This window comes from Azolla caroliniana, unplaced genomic scaffold (assembly GCF_043228905.1).
Source record: "Azolla caroliniana isolate FFs.n. ecotype wild unplaced genomic scaffold, voAzoCaro1.0.p SCAF_16, whole genome shotgun sequence".
NCBI lineage: Eukaryota > Viridiplantae > Streptophyta > Polypodiopsida > Salviniales > Salviniaceae > Azolla > Azolla caroliniana.
The window spans coordinates 18,893,818-18,921,710 of record NW_028230451.1 but is presented as its reverse complement, the minus strand read 5'-3'; the positions used below and the strand labels follow the sequence as shown (position 1 = coordinate 18,921,710).

At 38.6% G+C, this 27,893-nt stretch overlaps 1 protein-coding gene across 2 annotated transcripts; it reads right to left on the bottom strand.

Annotated features, from left to right (window-relative positions):
* Positions 1-9,226: 9,226 nt before the first annotated feature.
* LOC147854161 (uncharacterized) lies at positions 9,227-18,347 on the bottom strand. 2 transcript variants are annotated; one of them, XM_087332121.1, is made up of 16 exons: positions 18,213-18,347; positions 17,976-18,046; positions 17,031-17,128; positions 16,840-16,940; positions 15,445-15,523; positions 15,309-15,369; positions 15,140-15,186; positions 14,973-15,065; positions 14,785-14,875; positions 13,929-13,977; positions 11,688-11,804; positions 11,446-11,593; positions 10,481-10,573; positions 9,681-9,749; positions 9,527-9,569; positions 9,227-9,374 (listed from the first exon to the last, which is right to left on the bottom strand). In XM_087332121.1, the coding sequence occupies exons 2-16, from the start codon at positions 18,031-18,033 to the stop codon at positions 9,274-9,276; spliced, it is 1,248 nt and encodes a 415-aa protein (XP_087188247.1). In that variant the 5' UTR covers positions 18,034-18,046; positions 18,213-18,347; the 3' UTR covers positions 9,227-9,273. The 2 variants fall into 2 exon arrangements, with proteins under 2 accessions (XP_087188247.1, XP_087188248.1); XM_087332122.1 differs by having other exon boundaries at positions 17,976-18,043; positions 18,213-18,323.
* Between the last annotated feature and the right edge of the window lie 9,546 nt (positions 18,348-27,893).

Below are 27,893 nucleotides of genomic sequence, written 5' to 3'. Positions count from 1 at the left end.
TATTGAGAATAGCAGCAAGCATGGACCTCGAGGTAGAGCAATTGGATGTCAAGACGACATTCCTATATGGCGACCTCGAAGAAGAGATCTACATGCATCAACTGGAAGGATTTGAGAAGAAAGGGAAGGAGCACCTGGTGTGCCGGTTGAAGAAGAGCTTATACGGTGAGGCCATTTGCACCATCATCATCCTCAAGTCGGATTCCAATGGCTTTCCTTTCCTTCAGTTCTATTGATTTCACAAACATTCGGACTTTATCCACCCCCACCTACTTTGATCCCGCTCTGAGAGTTGTGTGAAGCGACACTCAAACTCAACGAAAGCATGCATGGCACTTTGGTGGGTCTTTAATGATGATACCCATTGGTCGAACTCGTATAGGCTCCACCTCTTTGGCTCTTTCTATCTATATGCCTCCATGAGATATCCTCCTACCGCCTCGTTTCACATCAGGTTCACCAAAGATGTCGCGTAAATACGACAAGGATACGTGAACTTGAGGCAGGACCCCGGGGCCTCCGACCAGAGGATATCACATTCATGCGTTTATACTTTTAATAATTAAGAGAAAGGAGAAAATTAGTAATTTTTCATTAGCAAAGGAAAAGAAATTACAATATGTCCCAAGATTGGGATTCAAAAGTTTTAGGTTTACTGAGATTAATAGAAAAGAAAAATTAGGGGTTTTGAGAGATATGGCTTCCGTAGGGAAAATTAGAATTAGGTTATACGAGAGATAACTTCCGTAAAGAAATTAGGGTTTCTGTGAGAGATAGCTTCCATAAGGAAAATTAGGGTTTATGAGTGTTATGGCTCCATGAGATAAGGGAACCGAGAAGGAAAAGAAAAATAATGGAGAGCGGCCCCTTATCTCACGGAGCCATAACACTCATAAACCCTAATTTTCCTTACGGAAGCTCTCTCTCATAGAAACCCTAATTTCCTTATGGAAGCTATCTCTCGTATAACCTAATTCTAATTTTCCCTATGGAAGCCATAAGACTCAAAAACCCTAATTTTCCCTACGGAAACAATAACACTCAAAAACCCTAATTTTCCCTACGGAAGCCATATCTCTCAAAACCCCTAATTTTTCTTTTCTATTAATCTCAGTAAAACTAAAACTTTTGAATCCCAATCCTGGGACATATTGTAATTTCTTTTCCTTTGCTAATGAAAAATTACTAATTTTCTCCTTTCTCTTAATTATTAAAAGTATAAACACATGAATGTGATATCCTCTGGTCGGAGGCCCTAGGGTCCTGCCTCAAGTTCACGTATCCTTGTCGTATTTATGCGACATCTTTGGTGAACTTGACATGAAACGAGGCGGCAGGAGGATATCTCATGGAGGCATATAGATACAAAGAGCCAAAGAGATGGAGCCTATACGAGTTCGACCAATGGGTATCATCATTAAAGACCCACCAAAGTGCCATGCATGCTTTCGTTGAGTTCGAGTATTGCTTCACACAACTCTCAGAGCGGGATCAAAGTAGGTGGGGGTGGATAAAGTCTGAATGTTCGTGAAATCAATAGATCTGAAGGAAAGGAAAGCCATTGGAATTCGACTTGAGGATGACGATGGTGCAAATGGCCTCACCGAGGATTGGATGAAAGTGGAAAGAGTATGTCAACTACACGATAAGAGGAAGACAAGATTCTCATCGACAACAACACAACCCATGACGAATGGTGAAAGGAGGACAGGACGCAACTACAAACTACCACCTAAAGAAGAGAGCTTGAAGAGAGAAGGTTCGATGGTACTCGACATAAAGGCCTTCATAAACGAAGCATATGAGAATTTAAAGGTGCAAGTCGAGGCCAAAGAGAATCTTATAATGGAACCAAAACCGATTAAAATGGTGATTAAGGAAGAAGGGACCTCCCAACAAAGGTGGAGTAATGATACGTCGAATACGAAGGCCCGAGTTCAGTATGACCACACCATGGGAGAAGATGTGGAACAAAACGCCTTCTCATCTTGGAAAGAAACAATGATGAAGAATGAAACAAATGAATCGAGGGTGGCGAATGCCACTTCAAGCGAAGACAAATGTTTCGAAACACGCATTGTGTCTGAAACATCAAGTGATGAAGGTGCAAGCATGAGCAAAGCTTGCATGATCAAGGGAGATAAAAAGTGTGAGGCCGACATGATTGAGGAGATAGCCACGAAAAACAACATCGAGTCAAAGGTGTCTATGGATGAGTCAATGGCGGATGGCCGTGTCGAGACTTTCTCCACACTTGTTCCAGAGACTTGGGCAGATATGTCGGAAAGCAAACGTGAGACCCAAGAGACGAAAGGTGGCGACGAGGAAGTGAAGGCCGAAGCTAACACATGAGAAGAAGAGGGAGACATCAAGATGAAGAGGGTAGACGATGATCATGAATAGACTTTCCCCACAAAAGTTCTTGAGACTTGGGCATTAACCGATGTAAGACCCAAGAGATGGAAGGTGGTGGCGAAGAAACAAAGGCCGCTCTCAATTATTTTTCTTTTCCTTCTCGGTTCCCTTATCTCACGAAGCCATAACACTCATAAACCCTAATTTCCTTACGGAAGCTATCTCTCATATAACCTCATTCTAATTTTCCCTACGGAAGCCATAAGACTCAAAAACCCTAATTTTCGCTACGGAAACAATACCACTCAAAAACCCTAATTTTCCCTACGGAAGCCATATCTCTCAAAACCCCTAATTTTTCTTTTCTATTAATCTCAATAAACCTAAAACTTTTGAATCCTAATCTTGGGACATATTGTAATTTCTTTTCCTTTGCTAATGAAAAATTACTAATTTTCTCCTTTCTCTTAATTATTAAAAGTATAAATGCATGAATGTGATATCCTCTGGTCGGAGGCCCCGGGGTCCTGCCTCAAGTTCGCGTATCCTTGTCGTATTTACACGACAACGCGAATGTAGGCAAACGTTCGCGTACGTCCACCAACTTGGATGTACGCGAATATTAGGAACTATGGTCTCAGCACCTTTTGGATGTAGTCGGACTGGGAGAGTTGGAGAGTCTTCGTCTTCCGTTTTCTCTTGATCCTCATGCCCAATATGTGTCGGGCTTGTCCAAGTTCCTTCATCACGAACTTGTCGTGAAGCCTCTGTTTTAGCTTTCCAATTTCGGCTTGATGGCTCCCTACAATCAACATGTCGTCGACATATAGGATCAGATAAATCCTGGACTCGTCGGCTAGTTGTCGAGTCGGACCAGTTGTAACCGAGTTGTCAGATGTAGGAGTCGAACTTCTGGTACCACATCCTCAGCGCTTGTTTTAAGTTGTATAGGTTTTTGTTCAATTGGCATACAAGGTGACTTTCCTCCCCCGTTGCCGAGAAGCCTGCCAGTTTGGACATGTAAATGTCCTCTTCCAAGTCTCCGTCCGTGTAGGAATGTCATCTTTACGTCGAGTTGCTCAAGCTCTAAGTCCTCTGCCACCACGACCCCGAGTAGGAGTCGAAGGGTGGTCATCTTGACTACTGGAGAAAATATCTCGTCATAGTCGACTCCATGTTCGTGCTTGAAGCCCTTCGCGACGAGCCGAACTTTGTATTTCGGTTTTTCCGAATCGGATACATATTTGTACTGAAAAACGCATTTACATGGCAGTGGCTTCTTTCCGGTTGGTAGTTCGACCACCTCCCATGTCCGATTATTATGAATCGAGTCCATCTCAGACGTCATGGCTTGGAGCCATGTATCAGCATCTGGTGCGGCTATAATTTCTTCGTATGTGATAGGTTCGCTTGCATCCATGTAGTTGACGTAGTCAAGGCCGGCCCGGTTGATAGAACTTTGTCGGCCTTCAATTTCGTCCAAATCTCCTGATTGCTGTAATGATCAGTTCAGATCCTTCGATCGTCTATGTCAGCCGACCGGCATTTGTTGAACCACTTATGTTAGGAGTCCTTCCAGATGACTCGCCCCTGTGATAGTATTTCGGCGATGTCACCTCATCCTCCCCTGCTTCAGGATTGAGAGACTTAGCTGACTCGGATCTGTTTTTCCCTTTGGCCTTGGGTGTCTCGGTTGGGTCCACTCTGTTTCCGACTTGCACCTTGTCGACTTTTCCTTTTTCAACTCTTGTTGATTCGGCTTTGTCTTCTAGTTTGACCAGTGAACCTCCTACCGATTTGGAATCGGCAGGTGTATTGTTGGCTTGGTCGAGTTTGACTGTTTGTCGAATCTCCGATTCGGCCTGGTGGGTTGGTCTTTCTATTACTTCTCTGTTGATTTCGAAAGGGTCTTTTTTGCCCACTATTTTCTATTGGTTCCGCTTAGAGAGGATAGAGTCTTCATTGAAGGCCACATCACCGCTTCATATCAATTTCCGATTCTCCGGGTCCCATAGCTGATAGCTGAAATCCCCATTTGTTCCATAACCGAGAAATATGCATTTTGTTGCATGGGGTGCCAACTTGGTCCTTTTCTCCCTGGGGATAAATGCGTAAGCTTTGCATCCGAGGCGTAATTGGTGAGTTGTCGGCTAGTGAAAGCCGACTCACGTATCTTCTTACGGCACTCTTCTTCGTGGTGACCGATTTTTCCGCAATTTCCGCATTCGACCGAGTTTTGTTGGCTTGGACCGGAATGGAAGCTCCCCCTTCTTCCGAAGGTTCCTCGATGGCTTCCGTCTTGATGCCGAAATTGCGAGTTGTTTTCATAAGTCGGGCCTCGTACACCTCATCCTTGGCCGAATCGGCCTCTTCTCGCACGGCCGCGTCCTCTTCCTCCGTCCGAGTGTGAGTAAAGCATGTGGCCTTTCGAGGCGTTGCTTCTTGTTCGAACGTGGTTTTCTTCGACCAACAACATGGATTGAAGGTCGAAGAAGGAGGGCAGATTCTCCCGTGCTAGTACAACGGTCCTCATCGCGCCGAACCGTGGTGCAAGGCCGCCGAGGCATATTTGCACCATCTCATCATCGTCCACATTGACACTTATCGAGCCGAGTGAGTCGCTAAGCTCCTTGATCTTCAAGGTGTAGCTCATGATGGACATATCCCTTTGTTGGATGTTGTTCAACTCTTGGCGGAGTTAAAGCTTTCTCGAAGTTGTGTTGGCGGCGAAAATCTTTCGTAGATTCTCCCACGCTTCCTTTGGCGTCTCGGCTTCTGGAATGTAGACGAGCATGTGGTCGTGAACACATGTCGCCAAGCAATACATCACTCTGCTTGCCGCTTGCTCCCATGTTGCGTAGTCGGCGTCTTTCGGGTCGGATCGGTTTTCTTGTGCTCCTTTGATGTAACCCCAATAGCCTTGGTCGACAAAAGGTTTAGGGTTTAGGGTTTGTTCACACGTTGCACTATGTTGAGCTTGATTCTCAACAAATAGTAATACACAGCTCAAACTTTGATGTTGAGAGGCAATAGTGGGAAATATCAAGGTAATAATGGATGAATGATAATCCAACAATATCATGTAATTAATGATAAACATCATTAAGACATGGAAGAATCATGTTGCTTGGAAAGTTCTTTCACGTGGTAAGTGAACTGATTTTCCATGTTCCCAACACTAAATGGTGGCTACATCATAATCAATAGAATTGGAAGCCACAAACTTGGCAATCTAGAAAATGTCTTTTTCTTTTCTTGTGCCATTAAATCTTGATATTGCTTAAACTAACAAACTTGTGGAAAAATTCATTGCTTAAAGTTGAATAGTTAGGTTGACAATGATGACGGTGACAAACTCAACCCGAGTGCGATGGAACAACAACAGAATTTTTAATTGAGCTTGTATGAACAAAGGAGACATTTCCATATTGACTCAAGCAAGGACCATGAACAGATTATATTCATACATTTTCCATTTTAGAAGGAGACATTTGTGGGGCTTTACAAGCCTAATCCCTTAATTGTAAGTGTTGCAGTGCTTTATGTAATATACTAGGCTCTAGACTAAAATTGACATTGTTCCAATTGTAACAAAGTTATGTTTTGTGCTCCTCGTTATGCATTCAAATCACAATGATATTCATGGTTTGAAGACATGGTATGAGCTATATGCTTTATAGGTTGAAATTTGGTGTCGCCAATATGATGTTAATTTACATACCTAATTGCATCATCAAAAGTGTGATATTGGTTTACACACCCAGTTTCATTGTTTAATTGTCATGCTACTTTAGATACATAGTACCCAATTGCATTGTTTTGAGTGTGTTGTTGCTTTATTTACCTAATTCCATTGTTTTAAATGTTTTGTACTACGAGCATTTTTAGCATTGCATAATGATAATGATAATATTTTAATCATCTAGTTGAAGAAAGCATTGTAAGGTTGTCATTAAGAGACAATATTAATGTGCATGATCTTAAAAAGGTATAAAGAACTTATAGACCACAAAGCATGAACTTTACCACTATATTTTAATTTAAGCATTCAATTAGGTACGTACCCAATGATTAGTTGGGTAATTGGGGAGGACATCATAATTTTCTTACTCATGTGTAAAAGCAATGGTTTTAGATTTTTGTTAGACATAGCTTGTTTGAAGTACGATTGTGCTTAATCACTTGTGGTTAGTGGACATGAAAGAAGACATCCACAAGGCTCGTTTGGGCTAGAATTTATTGTTTTCTTGATAACATAATTGAAACCATATTGTTAACTAGGAATTTAGTTTGATTTTCAACCCCTTAGATGTGGAAAGTGAATATGTCAACCAATGTTTTTAAGAGCAAACATTGAGTGTGTATTCTTAAACATGCATGATTAGTATAATAAACACCCTATTGGACATATAAAACCCTTTTGTTTATACATAATCTTTTATTATTGTTATTGTTGAAACTACATTGCTTATTAACATACTCTTTTATTTTTGTTTTTAAACCCTTTGGTTGCGAGGAGTGGATTTTCACTTGGTATTTTTTTCGAACCAAAATTTTAGTTCATAGGATGTTAGACATTTTGAACTCTTGGGTAGTACAAAGTGAACCTGAAAAGCCATAATCGGAGGAAAATAGATTGTGATAAATTTGCAATGCCGTGTCTCACGTCGTTGGGTAGTGCAAACTTCAAAGTGAATTTCTAAAGCCATTTGTCAAAGGACATTGATATTAAACATTATCGAGACTTGGTTTTTTTAGTCTTTAAAGACTACAATTATGATCATAATGTCATGTTTGCCCGTCATGGCAATGCTTTCTGCATTGCTCTTTGGGTCTAGTATTCATATAACTCTTTTTACTTTAGGGAATTTTAGTAAATATCCTTGTACTTGAATCAAATTCCAAAATATTCCTAAAAGTAATGAAATTATTGAAATAACTTTTATTATTCTCAATCTTTTATTGAGGATTTGAAAAGTTTGAAGAATGAACTATAGTGAACAATGTTAAACGTGTGAACTCACAAATAATATCGTTGAATGAAAGTTGAACTCATGCAATAGCGTCATGCGCTACTTCTAACCAACCATGTACATACTCAAATGGACATTAGCAAGAGGACATATTCAACAATGATGTTGAGGAATTCATTCCCATATTTGAAAACGATGTGGTTTGGACCTCATGGTTACGTGATTTAAAACGCACAAACTCTAGGATATCATGGCACATTGTCATGTTTATAGGTTTATATAATACGACATAATGATTATTCATAAGTCTATTCAAAATTTGACCTAATTTCAAATTTATTTATGAAGGAATGGTCTGGGATACAAGGAAGAAGTTTGCATATTCTAGCTTTCATCTTTACATGTGTTTATTATGACAAATCAATATGCTAAGGAGAAGGATGATGATCAATTCAGAGTGAAATGTGTGTGTGCATGTGGTCATGTGTTTAGGTCCATGTGATTCACAATTGTTACATATTGTGATTCGAACATTCCATGATGCTAATGGGTCTTGCTTCGATGATTCGAACATCCCATGATTCGAACATTCCATGATGTTTATGGCTCTATATGTGACACAACATGGTAATGTGATTAGCCACCTCCACAATGCATATGAGTTTATGTATCACGACATTACAATCCTCCATAATTTCCTTTTTTAAATGCTTTTGGGTTCATATGTTATGGCATGTGATTTGCAACCTCCACAATAGCATATCATAATGTTTATGGGTGTACATCTTACAACTATGCATGTATTTTTTTGAGAGCCTCCTTGATGTCATACACGATCCTTGTGGCCCTTGGATCTATACCTTATGTCATCACAAGTATGTATTTGGGAACCTCTATGATGTCATTTGCAATAATATGCTTAATGAACTACTATGCACATTGTGGCATTAGGTTTTAATTCCTATGTCTAGATCAAAATGTGATCTTCAGTCTACTTTGCTTATCACTGTGTTTGGGAACCTCCATAATGTCATGTGCATTCATATGCTTAACTATGCACATTGAGAAATTGGCATTTAATTAATATGTCTAGATCAAAATGTGAGCTTCAATCTATTTTGCTTATCGTTATTGCTTAAACACTTTTCATACATGGCTATCATTCAAAGTATCATACAATCACTACTACAAAATGATACGTTAAAGCAAAAGTTTATAGAGGAATAAACATGCAATGTTATAAAATAAGATAAACCTAATAACTAATATTGAAGGCTCTTATTAAGGAGTTGATGGGTTTGAGGCTTTGAAGAAGACTATATATTATTTTGTATGCATGTTCATAACACTATCCCTCTCATTCAACAAGTTCCACAAGTCGCAAGGCACATAATAGCACTTACCTTGTTGAGATAACAATGAAATTCTTCCACAAGAGATGGAATATTAGCATGAATCTTGACTAGCACCCAATGTAATTGAACTTAAACTCTATTACTAGCTGATGTACATACAATAGATTATCTGGGTTCAACTCCCATATGGGTCTTCTCGATCTACTCTACAGAATATAGGAAATTGCATGGTTGTGCTTGAACATGTGTAGTTAACTTAAGCAATCTCACAATTGACATGTTATCCTTCTGTCACTTTAAAGGTCAAAAGGATTGAGAAATAACATTCAAAAATCATGATACCTTCCAACTTGCATCATATGATCATTGACAAAGACAAATAAATTCATATTTTCTTGAAATTTGACCACTGATTTCTAATCTTTTCAACTACATCGAGATAACAACCATATCATCAGTCTCTTACTGAAGAAACACATAAGACATCTCGAATATGTAAAATATATGGATTTATAAATTAATGAGTAAGGCCTAAATTAAGTGTTACAAAATTTTTTGATGCTACATATAATCTCATCCTCTCAATGTGGTTATAATATAATCTCATCTTGGACACTCAAATTAATGGTTTTATGTGGAAGCACAATACAATTTGTCACGACCATTTCATCTTCTACTAAAACACCTTCACCTGTTTAGCAAAACAATAGCGAGAACTAACCACATCAAAACCATTCCCAATGATTACTGATCATTCAAGAAATGTTAATGTAAGATGCACAAAACAGTATCGAAAACATAGATGAAAAATGCATTAATGACATGCTACTCCATGTGTATTACCAAGAATTGTTATGCCCAGTTTGGCAATGTAGTCACCTCCACCCTATACAATTAAAAAAAAGGACTGTAAAACACCCTCCAAATGACTTATAAAAACTCAAAACTAAAAAAAGAAAAAGAAAAAACATCACATCGTCCGTCTCTTTTTGCTCACCTGTACTCTTGCCCATCTCCCGATGGATGACTTCCATCCAATTATAGAGTGGAGTACTACAGCATTTTCCTACAAAGGCAGTATGAAATCAGCAATAAAATGCTTCCATTCCGTTCAGTTCAAAGGTCGAGCTTGTACCCCAATTATTTCTTTTTTTCATAAAACGGGGTAGTGAGAAATTAACAAACAATATGTGCCTAATTCTTGAGTAAAAGGGCCTGTTTGATCTGTCTAAAATTTAAAATCAGTTTTTCTCACACTTACATCTATATGCTTGACCTTTCTCAAAATTATATCTAAATGCTTGACCATTCTCAAAAGAAAAACACCTCGATGCTTGTTATCATGCACAATATTATATCAATATGCTTGATTTTCTGGAAAGTATGTCTATATGTTGGTTGAAAACTGATTCCCTAATCTATCAATTAAAGAGTTCTCTTTTCTCATGTAGCAGATGGATATGCACACCTTTTGTACACCTGACTAGTCACATAGGCAGATTTTGGCTTGTAAGACATAAAATAGTATTTCTTTCTTTCTTCCTCTTAATAGCCAGGGTATCATGGGCAGTTTTATTAGTTTGCCTATATTTATTTGGGTTTGCTTCAAATGTAATCAATCTCATTTGGCCGCAAGGACCATTTTAGCCTGTTAACAGACAATAATATACATTTCGTTCTTTCCTCTCCATATTTTCCCCAACATTTGTAAAAACCCACAAGAAAAATTACAAGGAAATGACCACGCTGATCACTATTTTCCTTAAAACTATAAACATTTAAAGGTCAAGCTCGTACCTTCACCTCCACACCATCCAATATAATGCAGCCAATCAGTCGTACCCCAGGACCGATACGTGCATTTGCAGATATTGATACATTAGGACCCACCTGTTCTATCATCCATTTCATGTTAGAATTCTCTAAACATATAGGTAATAAGACTTTACAATTTGCGCATTGAACCTTTATTCTGAGGTGAAAATGCACGAAAACATTATCACAACAAATAGATTTCTAATTAGCAGCTTTGATTAGACACTGTATTAATCGAGATTGCTTTGCAGGTTGAGCTAATTTCAAATTTTGATGCGATTACGAGCCTGAAACCAAGCATGTATGCGTAATTTTGCATATAATCAAGCATACTTTCTGCATTTCTAAAACATATAAGCATGTTTTAGTCATTCTCCCTATTAATATACATTTAGGCGCACACACAGACAGATACATATCCCATCAGGGCTGATGGGCTTGTGGCTTATAGAGGAAAGGCTCAAATCCCCAGTCAACCATCTGATACGAAATGAGTAATCAAAGAGAAAAAATCCACAACGCATGTTTTAGACAACCCAAGAACTAAAATGATACTCTAAGAATTTTCGTAATTTTATCAAAATGTTCACAAAATAAACATCAAGCTAGGCAGGCTGCAACAGGCATTCCAACATTTCAGGCATTTAAAGGATGATGTTGACTCAGAAATGTAAAACAGGATAAGATGATTGGTAGGATTACAACATCTCCTCTACATCCCTTGAAAATTCCTAAATACATAGAGACCTATTTTTACAAACATCTATTTCAATCTGTTCCATGAGTATTCTTCAGTGAAAATATTTGGATTTCATTTATGAGTTTAGAAATATTTTGGTTGAAGCAATACTTTCATAGTTTTAGAGTGGTTATAGCTTCTTACGCATTCCAATCAAGATGCGGAATATGCAAAAATGCATGAAGATATAAACTTGAGGTCACTGAACCTTAGCACTAGGGTGAACTTTTGCTGATGGATGAACATAAACGTCACCAACATAAGTTGCAGTTTTGACCCCATCACCTTTAGCCAAAAGCTCTGGTGCGGTTTGACGGTACTGTTCAAGGTACAACAATGAGCACCTCAAAGACATCCTGAAATATGGAAGGCAAAAAAGGTAAACATCAACACATTTGAAAGAGTGTTCAAGATGTGTTTAAATACAAATAAGAAGGAAAAACTCATTACCCAGGTGTTTTAATCTGCTCCCAGAAATCATGTGTTTCATATGTGTAAAGCTTTTTCTTGCCTGCTAGAGGAGTGAGGATATCTTGGTCCAATCTTACAAAGTCAGTCTGCACTGACCTGCCCAACAAAAACAAAAAGATTATGTGCATAAAGAAATTAGAAACCATGATAACCACCTAATACATTGATTCTTGGAAGTTCCAACAATGCCAATGGATTGGGAAGGAGTCAGAAAACAAGGTGAAATGTCCTTGGATGAATTGAGTGGGGGGCAGTTCCTCTCAAAAGAGTCCATGGTAGCAGAAAGGATTCACAAGCAGATGATAGCTTCATTAGCCCTCAGAAGAGCAGGGTAGCGGAATGTCAGAATTGGATCATAATCTACATGGGCCAATACATGCTCAAAGGAGTAAACAGCCTGAACCCTATTGGGCCATGGCAGTTAAGGCACTCTACATCCTGAACTGGAGTTTCACAGAGAAAATGACTCCAGTAGTGGCCTATTCAGGGAAGCTAACTTCAATGGTTTAAGGGTAGGATAAGCAGGAAAACAGTTACTCTAGGCCTTGTAGCTATGGGAATAGTTTTGGCTCAAATTGAACGAAATCATTAAACCATGGTTTAACAGTTTATTGGTTCGAATACAATTAAACAGCTTGGTTTGGTTTTCACATATAATTAAACAGTTTAGTTTGGTTCTAAAACTCAGATTTATCTGTTTGTAGGTTTAAGTGGCTCGGTTTGATGGTTTATTGGGTTTTGGTTAATTCTTTTTTTCCCTGATGGTTTGTTAGTTTAATTAATTTAATGGTTTGATTAATTTAACTTAAATGCTTATTTGATTTAATGATATTTTTATTTATTTAATTGTTTAATTAAATTGACTTAGATGGTTCAGTTTATCTTTTCCTTAAATGGTTTGCTTTAAATGGCTTGGGAGTTCATAAATGGTTGGTTTGGTTTTTGTTATCTATAAATGCTCTGGTTTGGTTCCAAGGCAAAGAAACCGAACTAGGCCCATACCTAAGGACTTGGGACCAACCCATAAGGACCTATGGTCTGGCAGCCTAAGGAATCAGACTCGTTACCCTCTTATGGCATCTTAAGACAGTGACAAGACTCCTACCCTTAAACCATTGGAATTATTCACTTTAGAATGGGTCCCTAAGGTTATGCCAATAACATTATCCTACCCATAGAGTTGGTCCTTAGGGTTATGCCAATAACATCGCATGCTCAGTTGCATAGCCTATGTGCAGATGCCTAACAAGTGTAGACCTAAGGTGGATGCTAAATGTAGGAAATGAACCTTCCTCTCAGGCCTATACACTATAATCCAGCTGGAAAGGCAAGACTCAGTCAAGATGTGGAAATGGATTAAGGTCCACATACCCCGGACAGCAGAGGATCTGAGACATCAAAAGTAACTGATCCCACAAACCACCAAATTGAAGTGAAGCAGGAGCAAAAGCCGGAAATTAGAGATGATTTCGGTGAGCACTGAACAGCAAGCAGGCCACACAAACCTGCTGATTGAAGATTGGGTGGAAGATTTGAGAAGTTCAAGGAGGTTAGAGGAGCAAGCATGGCAAAATGCATGCAGTGGATCAGATCGTAAATATGCACTGATGCTTGATCTCATTGGAAGAGTACCAATGAAGAAATAGATGACGTGGGAATTCACAGAATCAAAAGAAGACTGCAGGAATCAAAGTGGCAGGCTGATGGGGATAGAGTTTACTGTGATGCAGGATGCCAGAAGACTGGAATGATTTACAGAAAGGTCAAGTGATGGATAATTGGAAGAGGGGGAGGGGTGTTGATGTGAACAAGTGCCAACAGATCCCCTGAACCATGGTTAATGGGTAGGTGATTCCAGAGTTAAGGCAGTAGCTGATGGCATCCTAAGGATTTCAAGCTTGTATAAGTATAACAGACTTAGTTAAATGAAATGGATGATGTGGGAATTCGCAGAATCAAAAGAAGACAGCAGGAATCAACGTGACAGGCTGATGAGGATAGAGTTTACTGTGATGCAGGGGGGCACAGGAGTGGACGATTAGCCTTTAAGGATTCTGTTTCTTCCTTTCATGTTCCATGTCAGTCAGTCACTCTTTATCATGCAGTTCCTGTCGGCGCACAGTTTTAACAGAATTATGCTACAAATGAATGACAATAGTAATGAATTTTATTCATTAATGGAAAGATTGACAGGATCCAGATTGCTATCAAAAAACTCACTTGGTTGTTAGCTGAAGTGCTTCAAAACTTGAGACTCTCCGAAGTGATGCTGTCAAAATGGACGCATCAACTCAGAAACTTTTTGGCAGTAATTTTTCAGAAGTCCATCATAACTTAAAGTGCGCAAACAAAAAAATACAAATTAAACAAGTATACTTCTACAGTCACAGGCCTATGAGACAAACCATGTACAGATGTTTATATTTTCTGGGTATCCAAAAGAAAAGAAAATAACAAGTTAAAAAAGGTAATAATATGTTGTAGAGAGAATCTGAGCACTAGGGAAGTGAAGGTGGGGGCTCTAAACCTATCCACTCATTTATAGCCTTTCTACATTTTGCACTAGCCAGAAATTAGTGTACTAGATTATTCTCAGTACCATTGTCATAACTAGCTAGGCCTTGTTAAAATCAGGTTTCAATTAGCTGAATCAAGCACAATTAAAACAATGTGCTAGGCTGTGAGTGGAACAAATGATTTTCCTTTGTTTTGTCAAAAATGAGCCCAGACTTGGCTGCCAGATCTGTCAAATTATGAAATTATGACATTGAACCCTCTTCCATATATATATTCACTCATTATAACCTCTCTACTTTATTACTGGACAATAGTAATCATACTAGACCATCACTTTTCAGTATTGAAAGAATAACTAGCTCAACTCTCCTAGATGCTCATGTTTGATATTTTCACTCTCTTGTTCTAGATTGGATGTCCGGCATCTAGATTCAGATCATCACCAAAGCGACTAGCAAAACCCATAAATGTGTAGAAAAGCAACCATACATTCACAATCAGAAAAGATCTTGTTTATTATTGAAGATGGCCCAAACTAAGACATTCAACAAAGGCATACCATGATCTTTCTTTTGAAATGCAACATCTTGGATTGCTGAGAAAATTTCAGGACTAAAAATGTACACTCCACAATTTATCCATTCACTGACCTGCAGAAACAGAACAAATCAAAGCCAGAAGGAAAGAAGAGTTAGATAACCTGAATTTTGAATCAGCTAAAAAACATGTGACAGAAATTATTCTCACGAATGTCTCAGGCTTCTCAGCATAATGTAGCAATTCTCCTGTATCTGCATCTGCTACTAGCTCCCCAAACTGACTTGCTGACTCAGCAGATACCTGAACTAAGGTATTATTAATCTGCTTAAGATCGAGTAAAAACTAGCAGTTTTTCAAAAGATTTGTTCCATTACCTTCTTCACAAGTAGTGTGCCAATACCCTTATATCTAGAATGTGCCGCTGTAAGACTCAACACGAGAAGTCCCACACATATTAGAAATTAGTTATTTAGAGAAACAATTTGCAATGGTTCATTGTAACTACACAGAACTTTCTTCAGATATTTATGAAACAACAATTACCAAGCATTTCAGATAAAGGGAAACTGCAGCAGACATCACAATTCATGACAATGATATTGCTCTGTCGATAACAAATGATCAGTTAGTTGTATAAAGTAACACTCTCCTGAAGCAACAGATTCAAAAAATATCATACAGGATCATCCTCCATAAGTAGATGTTTAAAATTGTACAGACCCCCTGCTGAACCATGAGGTTTATCTTCCCGCAAATACCTAAAAATCATATTTCCAGTTTACAATCCAAATATACAATAATTTAGAGAACGTTTTGAGTAAATATCTTCTACATGAGAAAATAAAACAGATGTTATTGGATCATTCGAATCTGGATTTATTAACCTTTAGGATGGTCATGAAATACGCTATCTTACAAGGAATCTTGATCAGCGAGTGTATGCTTTAAATGCATGCCATACACATGTTGAGCAAAGAATGATATAAATTAGCAGGAAGCAGACATTTCTTACTAGTTTACCAACTATGAAGTGGCTTTTATAGCTAATACTACAGCATTTCTATTTGCATGATACAGTGTGTGCGGCAGGGGATACAGTGAATTGGCCATGATGAAGGCCCAGCCACTTACAATCTGTCCTGGATACCACATATTTCCCTAAACCCTAAACCCTAAACCAATAAATGTTATGCCTATAGTCCATCAGAAATCTTATATAGCTGAATTCTGATGACAATACAATACTTAAGTGTACAAAACCCAGAATAAAGGTGACTGGGATGAGCTGTGTAATGCCAAAAACTGTTCTCTAGTCATTTCCCAATGCCCTAAAACTATCTCAATGAGATGACTATAAGAGCCCAGACAAATTCACTGAGATTCATAGACCTCAATACCCGTGCATCAAGAGTTATTAAGCATGCATTTTTGTGCTACTCAAACTAGACTTCTTAGTAAACAATTATTCTAATATCAACAGATATGGTGTACAAGGGGTAGATTTTCTCTATTAAGATGTCCAATAAAATACTTCTATAAGCATTGGAAAATTCTTCAAGCTGATAATCATCAATGGCTTCCCATTTACACCTCACCAAGAGTAAGTTTAAACCATTCTACTATCCTGGATAATCATCAATGCTATAAGGACAGTGCTGAAGGGTATGTGAGCAGATTACCATCAATGTTATAAAGAAACTATTGAAGAGTAAGAAAATAAAAATGTCAAAAAAAGGCTCATGAAATATGGTTTCATTTTGTAGCACCTCACTGAGAGTAAGTTTAAACCATTCTACAATTCTGGTTATCTGAACACATAACGACAAGGACCATGAATGTATCCATGATTTATATGCATCATCCCATAGCTCATATCGATCCACAGAGGAAGTAAATATATCATCATCATCTCTTCTTTCTGTCAGATGACTCTAACCCATGCATTGTGAATGCTAAATATTCACTTATCAAAGAAAGATCCATTTTGTCATTACTAAGCATTCACTTAGAGATCAAGACAAACCAGTACTTCATATGAGCTCTAAAACAGGTTCAACTTTTATGAGGGCAATACCTTACAGGAACCTTGAGTTCATTTGAAATGGCAGAAACATAAAGCGCAAATTCACGTTCCTCATAAAAACCAATTAGGTATATGTGTGCCAGATTTGGTATCTGCAAACAGATGTATGATATTCATAAACATGAGTGACACTTGAGCCTTGCACATTCTAACATAAAGCAGCAATAAATGTCTGATTCCACCTTCTTGCAAGCAAGGATTGGATGTTGCACCATCGGTTGCCCAGCTAAAGGGAATAAGGGCTTGGCAAGATTGAGAGAAAGTGGGCGGAACCGCGTACCTGAGGAATAGAAAGCAAGAGGAAACGCGGCAATTCAACAATCAAATGTTGCATTATAATAAGAATTAAACCTGTTCTTGCATGTTTTAAAGTAAACAGTACTCAGGGAAAAGGCTAGAGTACTAACCCTCTACCAACAAAATACCCCTAGTATTTGTGAGGCCTGATCAGTCAACAAGACACATATATGCATTCCAGAAATGCACAGAGGTGTCTATCATAAACCATAGGGATGGATAGTTTTCCGCACTATGGGTGGCCAAGGGCTTCCTAATTGCTTATTCATATCCAATCTCTTTCCTTGATGTGATTAGTAATGCCTAGGGTGAATAAAGGAGAGGCAACAAGAAGAAATGAACCAGGGTAGCTAACCCTTTCTACGAAAATACCTAGGCTCTATCAGAACCATAGTTCTCCGTCCTATGGGTGACCACAGGCCAAGATATTCCCACTTGGGCCTACATCTAGCCTTAATTTGACTCCTGATCCATGATGCATAACCTTATGTATATAGTGGATAATGATGGAAGAGTAGTGCATTAAGGGGAACTGGCCCCTTATGCACAAGAACCCTAGGTTCATAGCTGAGCACATCGTTTAGCCTTAATTTGGCTCCTAATGCATAATTAATCCTAATTTGGATCCAAATGCATACTAATCACGCCTATCTCTAGCCTTAATTTGACGTAATTAATTCATTGTTACATGTAGATCGAAACCCCAGGTCCTATCCAGACTATCATGAATGATGGATGCTTCAGCCACCCACTTGCTAATTGTAGCCTATCTCTATCCTTACTCTGACTCCTAATGAATAAATAAAAATGCATATTTCCACAACACATACCTTTGGTAGGACCTCCAACCATAATAACCGCCACATTAACCATCTCCTTGACTGCCATTTCACACGGACTACTGGAGCCCAACACAAAATAGGTCCCATTCTTTGTTATGTAAAAATCTGGTGAGATTAGGTTAAATGGGCCAGAGAGAGAGAGAGAAACGATACAATTGGACACAAGACATGGAATTTTTTTTTAAAATAAAGAGGCAAAGAGAGCAAATATAAACGGAAACAAACCCCTTAATTCCTGTCGCTCAGATCCAGAGTGGAAAGGGAGGAGGAAGAAGAAGAAGAGGCTCGCGATGTTGATCTTCCACGGCCTCTTGGGGAGCAGAACCTGTTGCTTCACTTGCTGCTACTCGTGCTCTCTATGTGTATGTGTATGTGTATGTGTATGTGTATGTGTATGTGTATGTGTATGTGTATGTGTATGTGATTGTGTATGTGTATGTGTATGTGTATGTGTATGTGTATGTGTATGTGTATGTGTATGTGTATGTGTATGTGTATGTGTATGTGTATGTGTATGTGTATGTGATTGTGATTGTGATTGTGATTGTGATTGTGATTGTGATTGTGATTGTGTATGTGTATGTGTATGTGTATGTGTATGTGTATGTGTATGTGTATGTGTATGTGTATGTGTATGTGTATGTGTATGTGTATGTGTATGTGATGCTCGTGACTAACTACTACCAAAAATTAAAGAGGGCAAGTGAGGGAATCGCAGGCGCGGACGGTGCAGGTCGCTTAGCTGATGGCGCGTGCGATCTCCACCGTCCAATCTGGATAAAAAAGCTGACAACATCTGTCACCAAGAGCCCGACTCTGACACAAGGAGCCCGACTCTGTCATAAGGAGCCCCGCTGTCTAACAGCCTTTGTCACTAGGAGCCCGACCAATTGTGGGTAGGAGCCTGACTCTCAAAAAAGTAAAACTAATAAAGAATAATATAGCATATAATCATGGTTAGAGTTATCCCTAAGTTTTGCTAGGTTTATGGTTCAAATCCTTCTTCTTTTTAATTCTTTCTCTTTGGTTTTTTTCTTCTTCAATTACTTTCTTTATTAGGGTTTCAACATTTGGTTAGTCACTTTACACTTCATTTACATTTAAGGGTCGTAATAGTGGTATTGAATTCTCGTCTCAACGTGATGAATTCTTGTCTTTTGCAATTGTAGATCTTTTACCCTATGATCCTTCTAATCCGCATCCTGCCCTTAACACTTTTGTTTAAGTAAAATTAGCTCTTACCATTTGGGCTATGTTGATTGTCACTTTAATATGCAACTCACTCATGTTCCAAGTTAAGTTAACTCTCGTAATTTGGGCTTTTTCTTGATTCTTTGACTATACGATGGAATACTCTCTACCTACGGATCATGAGCCAAAACAAGAAGAAATGACACAATGACACATTCACATTTTCAAACTCACTCATTCACTCTATTTACAATAGTATGCAACTCACTCATGTTCCATGTAAAGTTAGCTTTCATAATTTGGGCATTTTCTTGGTTCTTTGACTTTCTACCATGGAATACTACTACCTATGGATCATCAATCAACACAAGAAGAAATGACACAATAACACATTCACATTTTCAAACTTGTAGGAAGCATTGGACACCACTTGGAATTTCCAAGGTTAAATATACATAGCAAACAACTACTAAAGAGTACAAAAAACAGTGGCACTTGTAACATTTCAATTCCACATGAAAGATTCCCTATTAGGGTGTAAAAATAAATTTCCATACATACATCCCTCTAGAGTACCAGTATCAATATAATACTACCCAATTTTGAATATATACAAGGTATGCATAGAAAAAACCTTGCGGATGGTGAATATCATTCTCACATGCTCATCGGATGCAATAAGTATGATGCCGTACTAGAGAAGCATGATACTCAAATCCCACCAAGAAGGATGAGCATATAAGCACATTAATTACCTTCACACAATTTTTAACTACAAAATAGCAAACCCCCTTCACAAGGGATCACATATATGATGACATGTTTAATTGCTGAATGGAAAATAAGAATAAATTCTATTATACTCCATTCTCTCTTAACATTCCTCAACTACAATATCTCATGATAATAGGACAAGTTTAGCATGTATTGAACTCATATATAAGTATTCTTGTAGGATTGTCTATAATATTGAATTGTGACCCTTTTTTAGCATTGAACAGAAAATCCTTGGTTTAACACACCCAAGATCCATACAATAAATCAATGGCTATTCATATAAGAACATTGAGATATTACCATGATGGCCTTTTCAGTGCAGCTACATGTATAACATAACAAAGTTGTGATTTTATGTTCGTTTCACAAAGAAATATAACAATGTGAGAAAAAATGAGCAAAAAGGTGTCATATAAAGATGCCCCAATATGTAGTTTTAGTTCATAGATACAAACTTGTATAAAAAACATATACACAGAACAGAATGATTTTTGAGGATTTCAAACAGAATTTTCAACATTAACCCTAATTTGAAACTTGAAACTTAATGTCATTGGAGATCTAGTGACATTTTTTATGCATAGAGGTTGATAACCTGTGAGACTATATTAACAATATGTATCACAAACTAAGTATGATAAAGTGATAATCAAATAGAAGGCTTAATCCGATATCTCAAACTCCTCAAGATCTTACTCAATTTAATGTTTAATAAAGGCAAATATATAAAGGCAGAAGTTATTGGACTTTCCTATTAAAGAACACCAAACATAGAACTATAAAACAGATCTGACTCCACATTGAGTCAGATACAACCAAAATGAGATTCAAATATTGATTTTGATATTACAAAATCCATATACATCATCATCAGTTTTGGTTATACAAAAGTAGATCATCACCCTTAGAGTAGATCATAAGTAAATCCATTAGCATAAGAGTGTATCATAAGTAAATCCATTGCATTACTCATGTTGTCAATTAATCATATCCTCTAAACAAAATCCATTGCATACAAAAACCGAAAAATCAAAACTTCATCCTCTAAACAGAATCAAAACTCATCAGCATGTATACAAACAATTTCATATAAACAAGGTTTACATCCATGTTACAAATAAGAGGCAAGAAGAAGATACACAAGACGTATAGATGCCATATTACAAAATCAACCATTTACAACATGCCACAATCATTCAAGTTGCCTTGGTTACAATATGCAAAAAAGGTTGGCAGCCTTGGTTCCAACGTACTAAAAAGATTTACAACATTGTTACAAAAAATTGATACAAAAAAGCTTGATAATACACCGATATCATATATTTTATGTTACGAAGTATAACATTTCCTTTGGTTAATATATGGGAAAGCCCAAAATCCGGCATGCCCATTTTGCCAACGTTTTCGAAGGAGACCCACATCTTCGAATCTGAACCACTGCTCCTTACCCTACACCAATGCACACATTTGTTGCAGCTCTTACAATAACAAATGCCATTATTCAATACTTGGGCCATACTTACAAAAATCTGTTGAATCTGATCCAAATCACCCAATGTCTTCAAGCTGACCATTGGTGGATTATTCAACGGGTCACCATAGACTATTGGGCTTCTCCTCAACATTTCTTCATATTGATGTTGAAATTATAACAATGCATTTATATGATACATTTGAAAAATGGAACAATTAAGTCTCTCACCATGTTAGAATATGGAACCATGTGATCAAATGTAAATGAAAAGAAACCCTAAACGATGTAAAACATAAAAGTAACCATGAAAATACATACCTATTATTGCCTTCATTTTGCAGATCGAATGTAGGTGGTTGGGAAGTGCTCGATGGCGGAAAGTGGTGCTCCTCTCGGATTCTGGCGGAAAGTGTTGTGCCTCTCTGATTTTGGTGGAAAGTGGTGCTCCTCTTTGATTCTTCCCTCCAAATACCCTAAAACTCTCTTTTCAAAATAGGTTCAAAATGAGTGATTCAGGGTTTTTATAATCAATGCTCATTAATAATGAGCAGGGCTCCTTTTGACAGAGTCGGGCTCCTAGTGACAGAGGTTGTCAGGTAGCGGGGCTCCCTTTGACACAGTCGGGCTCCTAATTACAAAAGTTGTCAGACAGCGGGGCTCCTAGTCGGGCCCCCCAATAAGTGATGATTTCTTCGCGCGTTTTTTTTCCCCACATCGGACGATGCAAATCGCATGTGCCCTCGACTGAGCGACCTGCACCGTCCCTCTCCGTGATTCCCTCACTTGCCCTCTTCAATTTTTGGTGGCATTTAGACACCACGGTATGTGATTGTGTATGTGTATGTGTATGTGTATGTGTGCTCGTGACTAACTATTACCAAATATTTAAGAGGGCAAGTGAGGGAATCGCGGAGAGGGACAGTGCATGTCGCACCGTCCAAGATGGATAAAAAGCTGACAACATCTATCACCAGGAGCTCGACTCTTTGACATCCTCTGTGAAAAGGAGCCCGACTTTTTGAGTGTTATATTGGCATGGAAAAGAGAAGCTAAAGTCTCAGTTCAATTATGTATTTTGATCGGGGGTTGTACATTTGGAAGATGTGGTTGATAATGAATCTCAGGGTTGTTGGAATTTGAAAATGCCAAACAATGGTTATGTATTCCCCCAAATTATGGATTTATTTGGGAGAAATTACAAGATATACCATTGTTGCATGGAACTTTGCCATCAAAAACAAATGTTGTACCCTAGGTGGACTCACGATTACAGGATGATATGTGTTTTGTTCCAAGTCACTAAAAACATTTTGTATCATCATGCAATGGCATGATATTATCTTGGTTATATCCTAAAGCAGTTGTGGAATCTATGTAAGTCGAATGCAAGGTGGCAACAAATATTACAACGTGGTTGACATTTCCATTTGCCATTTCATGCAAAGATATTCACATGGAGAGTCATGATTGGTGGGCTCCCATTTGGTTTAGCCTTAAAGAGATGAGGACCAGGGTCAAGCATGTGCTTCTTTTGCATCATTCCATTGGAGGACAATACACATAGGTTCATTGAATGTCCTATAGCATGTATCGTTTGGAAGTATTTATTAAACATTTAGCAAGTTTTAACCTGTTGTTATTTGAGGCCTCAACAATGGGTTTTTTCTTAGCATGTTCAAAATGGTCCAAATAACAAGATGGAGATATTGTTCCAATTTTTACGATATTGGGGACTACAATACAATTGGAATATGTGTAATGCTTTTATATTTCATAGTAGACATAGGGTGAAAGTTATATGAAGTAGTTGGAGGGTATTCTTATGTGGAATTTCTAGATATTACATCATGTGAGGATTATTTATTCAAATGCATATTAAGGTTTTCTAGTGGCGTTACAAGACGCCCCTCTCCTTACATAGGATAAGATAGGTAGGTAGAGGAGATTAAGAAGTGTTGTAACAAGTGGATTTTACATACATAAATGTAATTGTGTGCTTTTACCTAAAAATAAGAGATAGATAGATTCTATTATCGTCTTTGGAGGTCAAATATGACCCATTAAATAAAAAATATTACATTTCATATGATAAATGTGAAAGTGAGTAGTGAGTTTCGAGGTTCAAGAACTTTAGTGATGAATGTTGCAATTGAGAGTGCACATTGTGCTATCTGAGAAATTCGTACAAGGATTGGGCTTGGTCGAAGATGTGTGGAAAACATGGTCGAATATGATCAAAGGTTGAGCATTGTATTAAAGTGTGTACTCAAACTCTTGAACTTGTTTGAGGCAAAGTGTGCATAGTCGACCACTCTCATCACTTGTGCCCCAATGCCCTGTCTCACATCACAATGCATGTGAGTTAAGTAGCATGGAAGTAGTGGTTTGAATGATAGATAATGGGATGGGATCTAACATGTATCAATGTGTACGGTTTCCCCATTCTATGAAGAATATGGTTTTGTACTTATGTGCAATATGTGTAGTATAATGTGTGAAGTGTGAGCCTCCACACTTGTCCCATGTCATGGTACATTGGCATTGCAAAAAGGCGTCATTTGCAGAGGAATATAGTGATGCAACATGAAGCAAGTGTGTTGCATCCTATCTACCAAACCATTTTTCCATATCTTGCATCCAACCGAAACACAAAAATTTGCTTTCATTGGTCATTCAGATCTTTTTACTTGCTTCCCATGCAATTATAGCAAGTCAATGTGAGGGACTTTTTTGAACCTTAAGCATGTATTCAACAACCCTTTCCATGGCCATGATCACAACGGGAAGTGATCCCGTCTCGAGGAGGGTGTATGACATTTTTTTTAAACTTGTAGAAACTTTGTAAAAAAATGTATTTGGACATTTTCAAACTCTTTCTAAGTAGATTTAGGGATGCGACCGCCCCATACTTCCACCCCATAGAGAACCACTGATACCACCAAAGTGTTGAAAATGTATTTTTTCAAGACCCACCACTTAATATCTCCATGATTGCCTGTGTTCTCAAATGCATAATATGCTCTCTTTCCCGCCTCTAAGCAACGCGTAGCACATTCATTCCATCTATAATTTGACGGAACTTCATGGCCAAAATATTTGAAGCTTTCCACACATTCGAGATGCTCATTATTATACAAATGCATGGTTTATTGTTTTGTTTTTGCTCATCACAAGCATAATTTTTGTTTTAGAGTTGTTGACACTTAATGTAGCATGCATGCAAAAAATTTCCAAGGCCTTCATAAGCTTTTGTGCATTGTCTAAAGTATTTGCAGAAAGCACTATATTATTTGTATATAACAAAAGCATAATTACTATATTCCCAATGACAACTTTTTCAATGCCTTCTTCCTTTACAAACTTGACAACCATTTCTTCCAATTCATCAATTGATAGGTCAAATAGAATTGATGAGAAAAAAAGAGAAACCTGGATGGATTGGTAAGGTTGCCCAATGGAGACCAAGACGTCATGGGCAACAATTGGCAACGGTTCGGTTCAAGTTTTTTAAAACGGTTCGGTTCGGTTTTTCTTTTTTCCAAAAAAAAAGTACTTCCATTAGTTAAGGCAATGTACATAGGATAATTTACAACTCATATCTTGCAAGCCATCTTGCATGTCAAAAGAAAACAATATGTGTAGAGGAAACAACAAAAACAACTCCAAAACACCACATCATTCGATGCGCATAGCATTACCCGAACGCATACTCTCCATGTGAGCCTCATACAACCCGAATTCAGCATAGACGTCCTCCATTCACTTGTCATGGTAGCACCCATCTAGATGTTAGGTACACTCGGAGGGAACAACCATCGTGGTGGTTGATAATTCCACTTCGCTTTACCATCCACCATCTGTAGCATCGACGAACTGCTCCATTTTAGAAGGAACCGAGCTCTAGCTTCTTCACTTGCATCAGAGGGTCCTTGAAGACTTTCAAACTCTCCTCGTAACGTAGAAATAAGATTAAACTAGATCATCATTAAATTCTCAGTCGGTGGGGTTCGCTTACCTGCGAAAGTCTCCTTGCACCTAGATACCCACACTTGCCAAACCGTAAGACCGACCACTAATAACCATATGTCCATGTAGCGTTCATGTAAGAAGAATGAACCTCCTTGCGTTGGTTGTACAGTTCCTTGCATCACCTTTAAAGAAGGACTATTTCCATTCCACCCTTGAAACCACGAAGCCAATTCAGTGGCCAACCAAGTGACTGTTGCGCTCAATACATGAACCTCAACCCTGAACCGAGCCAAGATTCTTAAGCTCCTCAGCCAAATTTCTTGGGCTTGTGGGCAACACCACAAACAATGTGCGATGTCCTCCAAGCTCGCACTACAGGCCTTGCAACTACTCATGCCATGTCTATTCCCAAGCCACTCTCCCGTTGGAACAGCCCGATGGGTGATTAACCAGAAATACACTTTGAACCACTCAAGACGGGATGAGTTCCATATCCTGCTCCTGGTTCTATCCACGAAGACTGAATCGACAGCTACATGGGCCCACTTGTTGGCACACTTCTCACAATAACAACCTAACTTTCTCCCCAAGCACGTGGAGTATTCGAAGAAACCTAATGATTTATCTTGTTCTCCCTTCCACATATATTTAGCGGGATCCCATCCTAAGCACTCAAGAGGCTTGCCTTCAACCACGTACAAGATCTAGTCCTCCTCAACCTCTTCGACTAGTGGATTCACCTTCCATTTCTTTCCGTCTCTTGCCACAATTCTAATTGGGTACCAGCATGCACTTTCATCTATTGATCCCAACTGGACGATCTTCCCATTCTTTCCTAGAACCCTGACATTGATAATTTTTCCGGAATCATCACATTGTCTGGACCATTCACCCTCTTCCTCATTACCAATAGGAAGCGAGTAGACAACTATATTCACTAGGTCGAGCATCTTTCTGCCATTTCTGACCTTTCCCACGTCTTCATATAATTTTTCATGATTACTACCAGACAACCGCATCCAATCTGCCACTGAGTGAATCCCTAGACAATACAATATAGCCCACGACATATGCTTGCTTTGTCCAAGCATCTTTCCCTCTGGTGATTGTACGGTCTCGTTCCACAATACGGGTTGGCGCATCCATTCAACACTAGTACTTGGACAATTCCAACTTAGATGCTCACGAAACATACTTCATGCCTGCATCAATGACATACAAGTACGATTAGCTAACCGGTTAGATTTCCTCAACTTTAAGTCCATACAAAAAAGCCATGCTTTGTGTGACTTCCATTGCCCACCCAATCTAGGACTCCAGAAAATGCTCCTATTATGTATCAATGTTTTCCATAACTCGTTATCAGGTAGCAAGCTCCTTACCAATACCTTACATAACAATGCCCGACTCTGCAATCTAGGGTCAATCAATCCTAAAGCCCCCTTACTCTTGGGAAGAACCAATGTAGACCATGATACTTTGGCTACCGCATTGTCTTTCCTGATCCCAACCCATAGGAATCCCCTAATACACGCTTTAACAGTACGAATAGCTTGCTTGTCAAACATCCACACTGAAACTACATGCCATAACGTAGACAAGAGCACTTGGTTAGCTACTATGATCCTGCCAGCCAATGATAAGTTCATCCCTGACCAGTTGCGAATGTTGTCACAGATTTTACTTTGAATTTGTTGCAACTGAATTCCTTTGTCGATATCTACACCAATCCACGTTCCCAGATACCTAGTGGCTTCCCCGTTTGCAATCCATTTGAATTCAACATTTGGCTTCCAAACAGGCTTGGACTCCAAGCTGATCTAGAAACTCTTGGACTTATTCCAATTGATGGAGGCTCCCGATGCTTTGCAAAAGAGATCAATAGCACTCCGTGCCTGCTCAAGATTCACTTCATTTCCTTGGAGGTATAACATCGTATCGTCTGCGAACTCCGAGTCCAGCAGGGACTTCCTTGAGTTAGGGATCGAAAGACCATGAAGATTTGCCCCTTGACTATTAAAAAAGGCAGACATTACTTCAATAATAAAAAGGAATAGAAAGGGGGCAAGAGGACAACCTTGCCTGATGGATTGAGTTAGAAAGATTTGAGCTCCTTTCCTCCTTGCAATCAACACCTTACTCGAGCCATTCCTATATAAGGCTTAGGCAACACACCTCCATTCCAATGGTAGCTCAATGACCTTCATCACTTCTTCTAGGAAAGACCATTACACTCAATCATAGGCTTTCTCGAAGTCCAACATCAAATAGGCTAAGTTTTGATTGGTCTCCCTCGCCGTTGCAACAACCTCCCAAAACAAAATCACGTTGTCCATAATAGATCGATGCTCCATGAAACCGGTTTGATTGGATTGGATGATATCTCCTAGGAAGGGCTTGATTCTCTGCACTAGTATGTTAGCAAAATGTTTATAAATTAGATTTAAAATTGTAATGGGCCTCCATTGTTTAATCTCGTGCAACGCAGTCTCCGA